Source organism: Mobula hypostoma, chromosome 12, assembly GCF_963921235.1.
Source record: "Mobula hypostoma chromosome 12, sMobHyp1.1, whole genome shotgun sequence".
Classification (NCBI taxonomy): domain Eukaryota; kingdom Metazoa; phylum Chordata; class Chondrichthyes; order Myliobatiformes; family Myliobatidae; genus Mobula; species Mobula hypostoma.
In genome coordinates, this window is record NC_086108.1 from 65,500,344 (window position 1) to 65,514,267 (window position 13,924).

Consider the following 13,924-nt stretch of genomic DNA (forward strand, 5'->3'; position numbering starts at 1 on the left):
GGTCGACCAAATTTCTCTTTAATGCAGTAAAACTTGTGTATCCTTGTATTCAATTTTTCCTGTTATCAATGTCGACATTCCTTTTGAATTCATAATCACTTGTACCTGCACATGAACTTTCAGTGACCCATGCATAACCCCATGTGTATAGTTCCTTTAAAACCTCTCTACTATCCAATCTGCACTACCTCCCCCACTCTAACCCCCAGGGATTAGAAACATCTGCTTCAGAGCATCCTTTTGCATGTGTTGCTGAAGTAGAGAAAATGCTCCACTATTGTTTGACGACAACATCTCCATTGCTAATGGAGTGATCGTGCGAGGACCCCCTAATGTTGCTTCAATATAACGTGCATTAAGGAAGCTAATTCTAATCTTAATTGAATATTATCTTACAGGTTTCTGGTATTGACCTGCAAAATGCCACACATGATGAAGCCGTAAATGTCATAAAAAATGCTGGAAATCCAGTTGTTTTTGTGGTTCAAAGTTTATCACCTACTCCACGAGTGAGTAAACACTAGAAAATAAAATAAGATTACAATGCAATCTTTAACAGTGTACTGTATCAGCATGTGAATTTATCTGATGGGCTTTAAAGATTACAGTGTACTTCCATATTACAGCAGTTGAGATAATGGAACCTCACCCTTACAGCATTCACAAAGCACAACCAAAATATTGAAATATGGAATAAAAATTCCCAAGGGGAATTTATGTAAAAGAAAAAAGCAAATTGAAAAAGCGTACTAAAAACTGATATAGTTTACCAAGGACAATAATCAGAGGGGATTGGTTTACGGTGTCAAATTTGACAGTCTCTTTTACTGATTTTTGTTCAATGATCACAGTCTGCTGGCTAACTGTGAGAGGTCTCTGAAAAGATTTGCTTTGGAAACTGACAAGGCAATTTCATTTATTGAAATTTGTACAATGGTATTTATCAATCAGTGTAGCATCCTTTTCTAGTTAATTAAAACAACAACTGTTTCGCTTCTACCTACAGCGCAATCAGAATTCCCTTTCACATTCACATACCCTTGCAGATCACATAGCCAAGGAATCAGTACAGTTGAGAGAAAAATCCCTGTAAGAGTACATCTCTACTTATAGTAAGGGATTCAATGGGGAGACAAAAGGTTTTGCATTATGGAAAATTGTGAAACAGACACATGGATACGACATAACCCCTCCCTAATATTGGGGTACGCTGGGTTACAGAGTTTGCATATTTATAAGGTTAGGAAATGATGCAGTAAGATTATTAATAATAATTTATAAAGCATTTTGACATCCAGTTTCAATGTCAAACCTGTTTTACTTCAGCTTAACCAAAGAACAGTCCAAACTGGTTTATTGTTTCTTTGCAATTCATTTAATTTTAAGGGACATTTATTTCTGTACATTATGTCCCTCTCAGCCTTTATACTGTTATTACACTTACAGAATTCTTCCTTTCTCTGAATTTTAATTTCTTCCCCCTCAGCTGCCAAAATACGAATTTCCATTATTTAAATGCAATCTGAAAAAATTAATTTTCGTCATCTAAATCCAATCCTATTCTTGCCTGTGGCCTCTTTGCCTCTTCCATTATTAGAGGTTCAATCAGAAACCCTACAATACTACGTTAATTTGCCTGATTAAAGTATTTTGGGTGCTGAAGAGCTTCTGTTTGAACTCCACTCAATATCTGTAAATTAATGATGCAGCTATGGAGACTGTTGTGGAGCAAAAGAATCAGTTTTTTAAGTTCATACTAAGATCAAACCGAGAAGAATCTGTCACCTGCAGGTGGGAGCTGGCTGCATCCCCTTTTAACTACAAACCATTTACTTTCTCCTTTTGTACAAAAGATGCCATTTTATACAGATTCAGAGAGTTGTTTCTGCCATTACCTTCCGTGCATGGTCATCATATCCCTTACAGGCTTTTACCTTTGCTTCTGCTGGTTCATGCCTAAAGCATCCCCTTGTTTGGATAAGACCATGGTTACTATGGTGACAGACTCTTTATCCTAAGCATTGATGAACAGAACCTCCAACGCGAGTCTGTTGTTCCTTAAATTCAAAACTGTAGGCGGTACATTAATTTAAAACACTGCAGAAGCTGGAAGCCTGATTTAAAAAAAAACAGAACACACTGAAAGCACTCCACAGGCCAGGCAGCATCTGTGGAAAGACAAAAACAGTTAATGTTTCAGGTGAAAGACACTTTTGAGTTGATGAAGTTTCTTTGACCTGAAATATTAATTTTGTTTCTATTTCCACAGATACTACCTAACTTGCAGTAACACCATTAGTGAGTCATGTGAGGTCTCACCAGCTCTAGATGTAATTGTAGCTGACCTTCTGTAATTTTTTACTCCCACCTCCATTGTAGTATTAATCAATATTTCTTTCTTTCTTTTTCAATCTTTTTATTAATTTCATAGAATGAAAACATAACATAACAATATTACAAATAGTAGGAGATACATTGTTACAGTTAAAATAAATCATTATAAGACCGAATAGTATAAATTGACAAGACTCCCAATCGTGTAGAATAGGAATGAATAATACAAAGCAAAAAAAAACTGAAAAAAAACATGAAAAAGAAAAAAAGCACTATCCCCAAAGAAAACTAAACTAAACAGAATTAGTCAACTAAACTAAAGACTTGGGCAGTACTAACAACTTAAAAATGGGAAAGAAGAAAGCCTTAGTGTCGACGACTCCACTCCTCTCAACCAGCAGTACCGAGAGATAAAACAAGTTTGGAAATGGTCAACTTACATCAAATGAAAATGCTGAATGAATGGCCTCCAAGTTTTTTCAAATCTAATGGAAGGGTCATAAACCGCACTTCTAATTTTTTCCAAATTCAAACATACCATAGTTTGTGAAAACCAATGGAATACAGTAGGAGGGTTAATCTCTTTCCAATTCAGCAAAATAGGTCGTCTAGCCATTAGAGTAAGAAATGCAATCATCCTACGTGCTGAAGAGGTTAGATAATTTGAATCTATCATTTGTAATCCAAAGATAGCAGTAATTGGGTGAGGTAATAAGTCCATATTCAAAATGGTTGAAATAATGAGAAAAATATCTTTCCAATATTTTGCCAACAAAGGACATGACCAAAACATGTGAGTTAAAGAAGGAATCACGCAATGACATCTATCACATATTGGGTTAATGTAAGAGTAGTAACGAGATAGTTTATCTTTGGACATATAGGCCCTGTGGACTACTTTAAACTGTATCAACAATTTCATCAATATTTCATTTGCTGCCTTGATTACTTGTTGCTTACGGCAACATTCTGCAGTTTCTTTCCTTTTAAACAAAGTCTGCTTTCCTCCTCTTCCTACTAAATAGATAGTCTCATACCTTCCATTTGTTGTTTTTCACCCATCGCCTAACCTATCTGTATCCCCTTGCAGACTCTTTCCTTCTTTTTAAGAGTTTTGCTATCCCACATATGTTTGCATCAGCAGAAAATCTGGATATGAACTTCTTTCATCAAAATCATTAGGGTTGTAAACGTATAGGTCCCAATAGTACCTTACTAGTTTTAGATTACCAACCTGAAAATGACTCATTTATCCAGATTTTTGTTCCAATCACAGATTTAAATTGAGTCTGTATTTTAAAAAAAAATTTCAATATGTTTTCTGAAAATTTGAACTCTTTTTCTGTGCTGATTTTTAAGAAGTTGAAAAACTGCAAGACATTCTTTGAAAATGTCAACACATTTGTTTCAATATAATTAGATTTTATTACAATTCTAAAAAAAGCTGATTTTATATTATTTTGCATATATATCTGCTCTGAGTGATGAACTATCAATCACCTTGGCTCGAGCTAAAGACTGAATCCTTGTGAAAGTTGAGAACAGTATGACCTACAAGTTCATAAATTGCATTGCATTTTAATATATACTCTGGCAGCAACTTAAGATTGTGTAGCAAGAAGAAAATGTCTACTTGATTCTACTTGAACAATGAAATAAGTAATTATTCTGTATTATATGTATAAAGTTCACCATCCCTCCCTGATTCATCACTTCTTTAAATTCTGATCAGTTTAAAGCAGTCACTTTTAAAAATGGTCAAAAACTAATTTGACTTAGTCTAGGGAGTTAATGTGCTCATTTGGTCATTAATTATAGTGTATTTCTGGAGATAATTATATTCTGATCCATGATCCATAAAGTGTCAGTAATGCAGCACGCTTCTGTGTGTAATATGAATAATTAAGTTTAGTTACTGCCTGTCATTTAGGTATGTGCATAAAATAATAACTTGGCTTTTAATATGCAATGGAAGTTGCAGTGATGCGGACCATATTCACAAGTGTTTCCCTAACTTAAAATTGAATATCTTGTAGAACAAAATCTAAGCTGATACTGTGAAAACAAAACTTCTGTATTTCATGATTACCCAGTAACAAGCTGGCAAGTAGAGGAAAGCAGTATCTGGGAGGTTTAATGAGGAAAGTAAAGGAGGAGAAGGAAGGCAGAGAAGCAAGGGACATAAGGAATTAATCATCTCTCTTGGAAAACAGAAGTCATATCAATTGGAACCAGAGGAGTGAAAACAAAGAAATGGAATTTTCAAGATGAAGAAAGGGGTGAGGCTGATCTTTCAGTAGGGCCTCAACTGGACGTTAAGCTCTTTATTTTCACTCTGCTTCATCCATGTGAAAAACAGTCTTCTAATAATAATATGATGTCTTAATATGAGCACAGGCCATAATGGAGGCTTGTGGCATCTTGACAACTCTTAAAGGATGTCAAGATGTTCTTCTATTTTGCTTTCTGTATCCTGTACTTGTTTAAGATTCTTACCTCTTTTATGAGGAATATGCAAACTAAGCAATGCAAATGAAAGTTTAAAAAATTAGTTTCCATTATCTTCTTATCTGAACAAAACCCTCCAGTTAAAGCCAAATTTCATTAATTATAGTCATGGAGTTTCATTATCACCGTTGGGTACTCAGGTACATTCAAGCATAACAGAAAAAGGCTCAGTTGCAGGGCACAAATGCAAATTTCAGTTGTACCACAGACTCAGGAGATGCACTAAAATTAAATGCTATTCGGGATTAGGCACTGTGATAAGATTTGCTGGTATCACAGGCTTTTTTTTTTGCTTTCACCCCTCTCCAACTCTACAATTCAGAACACACTTCCTTTCTTTCTATTCCACTTCGGAGAGAGTCATTAACCTAAAACATTAAATCCATTTTTCTCTCCAGAAATTTGAATTTTTATTTCAACATGCCTTTACTGTTTTGCCACATTCCCTTGCAGATGCTTATGGCTGATATTTGTAAAATAATTGGTTATATAGGTATATTTGTCAGTGCGGGCTCATTGGGTTTGTATTCCTAAATAAATTTAAAACAAGCTTTTTTGTACCCTTGCTTAGAAACCCCCTGTACTTGTAATAGACTATATTTAATATTCTGTGTGTTTTTTCATTGAATCTTTTCTAATCTTTGACACATCATTAGAAGAGGATGATTGGAAAGAAACAAAACACGCTATCTCTGTTGTAAATTGCTACAGTTTTGCAGTAGGAAGTATTTTTCATGTGGTAAAATGCTAGCTGCCATTATAAAAATGAACTTGTATCATAATTCTGTTCAACAGCCATATTCTGTATATCAAAGCAAAACTGAGCAAAAACAAGAAAAAGAAATAAAAACAGTAAGTAACTTCTTAAAGATAATTTTGGTTATAACTAAGGTGGCAACAATTGCTCTGCAGGTGCAATACAGTTATAAAGTAATTTGCCCTTTTTAAATTATGATATCTCTTGGTCCCCTTTCAGGCTTTGGCCCCAAATAGAGCTGGTCCACCACCACCCATGCGATTGCCTCCACCTTACAGAGAACCTGCAAGTGTGAAATTATCAGAATTGGAGAAGTCAGTGGAATTTCCAGATAATGGCAAGATTCCAAAGAAAGAAAATGAGAGTGACCGTAAGTTCAATAAGATATAGTGAAATCAGCCTCAGTTTTTGATGTCATTATGAGGTGTGGGCATTGCAGATAAATCCCACATTAATAAGTCTTCAAACTTGCCTTTGAGTATGTAACCCATGATAATTAAACCCAGAGATGTAATGTTAGAAAGCTCCACTTGTGGAGAGATAAAAACGAGGTTTACTGAATTAAAAAAAATAACTTGAAACGAAAAGCTATGAGAGAACGAGGCATGGCTCATGCAGTGCAGGAAAGCGAGAGAAACGCAGCAAACTATTAGAAACCAAAGATCTAAAACTGTTAGGAATGGAATTAGTAGTGAGTATCTCTATCCTACTTGGAAACCTCGGGGTGAGACCCATGGAGGAGAGATGATAGTGATAAAAGATCTATTGAAGCTACAACTATGTATAAGTTTGTATTCATTTGAAAAACCTGAATTTGATTTTATGCAAGAACTGATGATTTTTGCAAAGACTTTGATAAGTTATTGAACGCGATTTACTTTGTTTAAGAGTTGTGATGTTGGAGAATTGTCATGAAAGGAGTTAAGCTGTGTATATATAATCTTTGAATTTGAATTTGTAGATATACTGACTGGAACTGAAACTGAAGTTAACCATAATACTTAAGAATAGGAATTCAATAAGAATAACACTAGATCTAATTAGTTCGGAAATTGGAGTAACAAAGGTTATTCTAATGAAATTCACTGATTCTAATTAGAAAGGAATTTGGTTTTTGTTTGATATTGAGATTTGGAACCTAATCAGAATGTTGGAATTTTGACTTGTTCTGACTCATGTAAACATTTTGTATATCTTGTTTTTTTTTTATAAACAAAACTTGAGTTTAGAAGTGTGTGTTTTCTATTGACTTCCAATACCTAGGGCTTCTGGTGGCCTACTAGCACCTATTGTAGTACTACATAATTTGATTTTTCTCATAAAGCCTGCAGTGACCAGTCACACGAGATAAGACCAGCGCTACGCAGATGTTAGATAGAACTTGCCCAGCCAACCAGGATGCAGTGTATTAGATAACCATAGCACACTGATTAGATAACAAAACACTAAAAGAATCTTATTGTTCAACCTCAGTTGTTCAGTTAAGATCTACAGTGAAAAAAATTGAAGTCATAGAGGAAAAGGGTGTCAAAATCCTAAATGCTATTTCAGTCAATGCATAACACAAACAGAAAAAGATGAGGAAATATTGGACTTTCTAAAAGAATATGTTCAGTTGCCAGAGTTATTCCTCTAACTGACCCCAGTGCAGAATTTCCTAAGTCCCTCATTGTAGAGTAAAATATTGGTTCTGCCGTGCAAGATCTCTAGCCCTTGCTACCGTACGCTCAAAGGGCAAGTGGTGACCAAAATGTTTCCTACCATGTAGCTACTTTAGCCAGTGTTTACACTCAGAAAGTTGGAAAAGACACCACTCAAGTTTACATAGGTGAGTTGAAAACCTTAGCAAAGTGGGAAAGCTTATGATGAAATACTGAGGGAGGTATTAACCCAGATCAGAGATATCGAGAGTAGGGAAACAGTCACTGTTGAAACTTCTGAAGATGTGCGTAACAAGATCACGACTCTTCAATTCAGAGCAGACATTTCTGGTACCATACTAACAGATTTGTAGAGGATGTTCAGACTACTCCTCAATATTAGAGCTGCAACTGGAACAGAAAAAACAAAACCTGCCATCATTTACTGAATTATTGACACTTTCTACACTCCGAGGAAGACAAGCATGCTTCCAGAGCTGCATGCATGAAGCAGCATTTAGGGACAGTCAAACAACGTGCCGTTATACAGTCTCAGACCACAGGTACCTGTAAAGAAAATGATTTAGCACAGCTAATTCCAGTTACTTCTCAGCTGACTAAATGGATCGCTGAACTTCAAAGACAACTAGCTACTCTACAAACTACAAAACAGCAGAAGGTAAAAGCGAGCTCTAAGACAGCAGGTGATACACCACCAAAAGGAAAGACTGACGTAAAAGATAAACTAGAGTCCACAACCACTAACAAACAGCCAAGTGTAAAACCAAAACCTTGGTACTGTTTTAAAGGTGGCGAAGATGGGCACGTAGCCAGCTGTTGCTCTTATGAACCAAATCTGGTATTAGTAGCAGAAAAGTGAAGACAGCTTGAGAAGAGACAGAGTGAGTGGGAGTCATGTCAGGATACTCTTAAGCCTCATTTTAAACTAGAAGCAGTTCGTGTTGCGGGACAAACAGGGATTGATGTTGGCAAAGCGTATCCCAAAAGTTTCAAGATGTTGCTTGGTGAAACAAAGTCCCAGGAAGTGTGGGAATGCATCTTGAAGTTTACTGAAAGTCGTCTGGTGAACTCAGGTGATGCAGGTGACATTAGTGCTGCTGGTGTTGTGCAAGCTGTCTGTGAGAGTTTTCTTGTCCAGCAAACAGAACCTGCCGCAGATGTCGCCATTGCATATGTTCGATCCTTAATGATGCACTCAAGTGCTATACCTGACAGTTACACACAAGAAGATGAGTGTGGGGGATTACCAGTTATTTCTCATCTCTGATGCTAAGATTACAGACTCCCAGTTAACTGATCCATGCATAAGGGAAGTCATCAAGCAGATGGAAACTGGAAAAAACCCATCCCCTTCGGTGCGGAACGCAATCCCCAGACTACCCTACCCTCTCAGAGAATGGGATCCTCTAGAACTAAAAGATGGAATTCCCTACTACAGGAAGAGATTAACAGGAGATAAAACAACATGCCAGGAAAGTTGTTTTACCTGAAAAGTTTCAATCTGAGGTACTTAAGAGTCTTCACAATGACTTTGGTCACATGCTTATTGATCGTACCCTGGATTTAGTCAGAAGCCGATTCGGTTGGCCCATGATGGCTGCTGATGTGGAACACAAGATTAAAACATGCAGTCGATGTGTAAGAAGAAAGACCTTGCCTGAGAAAGCTGCTCTGTTAGTGAATATTGTGAATACTCAACCCCTGCAACTGGTCTGTATGGACCTTCTTACATTAGAACCCGATTAAAGTAACACAAGAGATGTGTTAGTAATATCTTATCATTTCACTAAATATGCTTTGGCTATTCCTACACCTAACCAAAAAGCCAAGACGGTTGCGAAGTGCCTACTGGAGCGTTTCATCTTGGATTATGGTTATCCTGAGTGCCTACACAGCAAGAAAAAGCCTGACTTCGAATCCCACTTGATTATAGAATTGTGTGAATTTAAAATGTCAAGAAGTGAGAACTGGAATTCATTAAGTCAGAAATACACCATATCATTCCAGAGGAAGCCCTGTCAAGAGGTTTAACAGGACCCTCTTAAGTTTGTTGGGAACCCTGGAGATGAAATATAAAACTCGCTGGCGAGAATCTGTGAAACCCCTGGTCCATGCTTATAATTGTACTAGGAACATTCCCTAATTCAATTTAAAGTGGTTCATAGAGCACATATGTCCAAAGATAAGTTAGCGCGTTTTTACTCGCATATTAATCCTTTTTGTGATAGATGTTCGGGGCAGATAGCCTCTTTAACTCATATGTTTTGGTCTTGTCCTACTTTGGAAACTTTTTGGAGAGATATTTTTAATATTATTTCTAAGGTATTAAATATAGATATCTCTCCTCACCCTATTACTGCTATCTTTGGACTTCCTAAAATTTCTAGTAATCTTTCCCCTTCAGCCTGTAGAATGATCGCATTTCTTACTTTAATGGCGAAAAGGTGTATTTTACAACATTGGAAAGAGCTTAATGCTCCAAATACCTTTTTTTGGTTCTCTCAGACGATTTTATGTTTGAATCTGGAGAAAATTAGAAGCAACCTTTATGATTCTTCATTTAAATTTGAACAGATTTGGGGACCTTTTATTCGATACTTTCATTTAATGTAATACATACCCTTCTTGTTTTTTTTCACTGTTTTTAAAGGAGGTCGGGATTGAGGACGTGATTTTAAGTTTAACTCTGTTTGGTTTTAAGTTAGCCCATTGCTTTGCTTTGCTTTTAGTTAGTTGCACGGTGGGTTTTTTTTTGGGGTTTTTTTTTTTTCTTTTTTTTCCATTGATATATATATAAAATTTAGTATACTATTATGTTATCTTGGTTTTTTATGTTTAAATTACATTGTTTGTAGTATTTTTTTTGGTATTGATACCTTCTGGAATTCTATTATATTTTAACATTGTATTAATGTTTATATGGTTTACCTTTTTGTATACTTATTCAATAAAAAGATTTAAAAAGAAAGAATTGTACTAGGAACTAAGATTGGCTTTAGTCCATATGAATTGATGTTTGGATGACAACTCAGACTTCTAGTTGACTTAGCTTTCAGACTACCCTTGAAAAACAAATATGGTAGATCACACTCTCAGTATGTACAGAATTTGAAATCTCATCTTGAGGAAAACTTCAAGATAGTTATGGGGAACTCACAGAAAATGGCAGACCAAAACAAGACCAGATATGACAAACATGTGACAGCTTCAGAGTTGAAAGAAGGAGACTGAGTGCTAGTAAGGAATCTGTGCCTACGAGGTAAAAATAAACTTGCTGATAAATGGCAAGAAACAGTCTTTGTAGTGGTGAGCCAAGCTGGTGAACTGCCTGTCTACAAGGTGCGTCTTGAGAACTAGTCTGGACCCTTACGAACATAACATAGGGATCTATTGCTTCCTTGTGGATTTCTTCCTTCTGAAGACAATGAACAACGTTCTCCTGTCCTTGTTCACAAGTACTCAACTCACAGGAGAACTAAGAATGAACAGTCGGTTGAAGAGGAAGAAAATCCAATTGACTCTGAAGAGGACAAGGATGAAGTTTATGACCTCAGACCAAGACTTGACATTGTAGTTGAGCCTTCTAAGAGTCGAGAAACTTGTGAATAGTTACACAGAAGAATTGTGGGCTCTAACCCCAAGCCCAAATCAGCCAATTACAACCATGTCAGTGCTGGAATCCCAAAGAAATGTAAGTAACTTACCTGATATAGAGGAATCTACTGTAGAAAGTATCTTATCTGTCAGTCCTGAAGAAAACCCAGTGGAAGAAACAACAACTGAGGAAATGCATAATTAGTGTATCCCACCTGATGGCAGTAGTCTGGAAATTTTGTCAATCCCAAATGAGATTCAACAAGAAAAAGAGACACATGATGAAGTGTTGACTAGAAAAGATATGACAAATGAAAATTCTCACTCAGACGAGTCTGATCTCAGAAAGTCTTCCATGTACAGAGGAAAAACCTAGAACTCAAACATATCCTGAGCTAAGAAATCCTATAGTGACAATAGTTCAGTCCTTTTTCCAAGTTCTGAGTTCAGCCATTGTAGAGTCTCTTCCAGATTTCACATATGTTGAACACCCCAAGCCCATTACAGTGCAACCTGTAGCTGTATGCAAAGGGACTTGCATAAATTCAAGGGGGGAGGGGTAATCCAGGTTAATTAAACCCCAAGATGTAATGTTAGAAAGCTCCACTTGGGATAAAAACGAGGTTTATTTGATTCTGAGATGCATCCTGCGGTTGCGCTGGGCCACATCATCAGTGGTGTAACCTGGGGTCGTCGGGTGTTTCGGGTCTTTCAACATCATACGTCCTCGCCCAGGCAACCTAGCCGGGGTTGAAAAGAACTTGGGGAAAAAGCTGGCTGACACTGCGTGGCAAAGCGAGAGATACACAGCAAACTATTAGAACAAATACTGTTAAAAGTGGAATTAGTGGTGAGTATCTGTACCCTACTTAATTGAAAACCTCAGGGTGAGACCTGTGGAGGAGAGATGATGGTGATAAAAGATCTATTGAAGCAACAGCTATAACAAGCAGCAGCTGTAACGAGATAATATCGGCAGAAATGAGTGTCCAAGATCTCTACCAGGTAACCTGGAATTAGTTCTGTTAAATCATACCAGGGGAATTGGTCAAGTTTTTTTTTTGGTACAAGTTTGTGAACTGACTTTCTGTGAATGATTAACTATTTCATCCAATGAAACAAGAAACAAGATGGTGAGCCACCCAAGATCGAAGAACAAGCGTGGGAATGAAATGTTTAATGTTTAAAGCTCGGAATTTAATATATGTTGATGCATAAGTTTATTTTCATTCAAAGGATCTGAATTTGATTTTCTTCAAGAACTGATTATTTTTGCAAAGATTTTGATAAGTTACTAAACGAGATTTACTTTGTTTAAAAATTGTGATGTTGGAGAATTTGTCATAAAAGGAGTTAAGCTGTATTTGTATATATATAAACATAAACATATAAATATAATTTTTGAATTTGAATTTGTAGACATACTGACTGGAATTGAAATGGAAATTAACCATCATATTTAAGAATAGGAATTCAATAAGTTTTCTAACTAACTAGGGGTAAATAAAAAGGGAAGGTTAGTCTGTAAACCTTTAAATAGGGAATAACTCTAGATCTAATTAGAGAAATTGGAGTAACAAAGGTTATTCTAATAAATCTCTGATTCTAATTTAAAAGGAATTTGGTTTTTGTTTGATATCTGAGATTTGGAACCTAATCAGAATGTTGGAATTTTGAATTGTTTTACTCCTCATGTAAGTATTTTGTATATCTCGTTTTTTTTTATAAACAAAACTTGCGTTTAGAAGTGTGTGTTTTCTATTCACTATCTCCTTCTGATAACTAGAGCTTCTGATGGCCTACGAGGACCTAGTGTAGTACTATGTAATTTGATTTTTCTCAGAAAGAGTGCGGCGACAAGTCACAGAGATAAGACCAGCGCTACACAGGTGTTACAAGTAGATTCAAATTGCAGGGTCGCATGGTAGCTGGTAGGGCAACATGATAGCATAGTGGTTAGCCCATCACTCTACAGCGCCAGCGATAGCTAATCAGGGTTCAATTCCCGGTGCTGCCTGTAAGCAATTTGTAAATTTACCCCATGACTACGTGAGCTGGCTCCAGGGGCTCCAGTTTCTTCCCACATTCCAAATATGTACCATTAGGGTTAGTTTTGAGCAAGCTTTGTTGGCACCAGAAACCCGGCGACACCTGCAGGCTGTCTAGCACAATTCTTACTGATTTGATTTGACACAAACAATGCATTTCACTATATGATTCAATGTACAAATAAAGCTAATCTATCACCATAATCTGAAATACTGTCAACTGTATGAGTGTAAGTATGGTTGAAATACCAATAGGTGGGATTTTCCCGAGTAAACGTGTTGAGTCTGTGACTGTTCATTAGAACTTCACTAGTTCTGACTTCAGTGGTTTTCACAGACGCTGCCTGACTCACTGATATTTTTCCAGAAATTTCTGTTTCTATTTCATATTTAAAGCATCTACAATTTTTATTTGATTTTCATTCTCTTACCACCAACTCAATCTCTGTCCTAAGCAACCATCAGAAATTGAACCAGACAGTTCCTAACTTTGCTTTCAAATCTGTGACGAGCTGATCCATACAACCACTTAGACTACATATTTTTCACTTCCACTTCTCCAGACTATTGTTGGCCCTTCCCTGGAGAACTAAATCTGCCTGTAATAATAACAGTCTAAAACTCCTGTGTGAGAGGAACAAACTAAACTCCTAATTCAGATCATGCATGGCTAAAGCCTATATCCGTCCTAGTCTTTGTTACCACCAGGCTTGACTATTCCCTCATTCAATCCTTTAAGAGCTTGAGGTGACCCAAACTCTGTTACTTGTGATCTCACAATAAGCCCTGATCACTCATTCTACCCCTCATCCAACCCCGTGTATGGTGATCAACTTGTCTCAGATACTTCCCTCAATTTAAAGATTCTTTTTTTTTCCCAATTCTTTTCACAGTCTTATCCATTCCTATCTCATCCATCCTACAGTTCAAAGGTTTCAAAAGTTCAAAGGTACATTTAATGTCAGAGAAATGTATACAATATTCATCCTGAAATTCTTTTTCTTTGCAACCATCCACAAAAA

The 13,924-nt window shown here is 36.6% G+C and overlaps 1 protein-coding gene across 5 annotated transcripts in view; it reads left to right on the forward strand.

The window, feature by feature from the left end:
• Positions 1-13,924, forward strand: part of LOC134354873 (inaD-like protein) — a 332,069-nt gene that overhangs the window by 146,803 nt on the left and 171,342 nt on the right. For all 5 annotated transcript variants that reach the window (XM_063064296.1, XM_063064298.1, XM_063064297.1 and 2 more), the window contains exons 27-29: positions 399-509; positions 5,638-5,694; positions 5,819-5,969. In XM_063064296.1, coding sequence (XP_062920366.1) covers positions 399-509; positions 5,638-5,694; positions 5,819-5,969 — 319 coding nt within the window. The remainder of the gene's footprint in view (positions 1-398; positions 510-5,637; positions 5,695-5,818; positions 5,970-13,924) is intronic.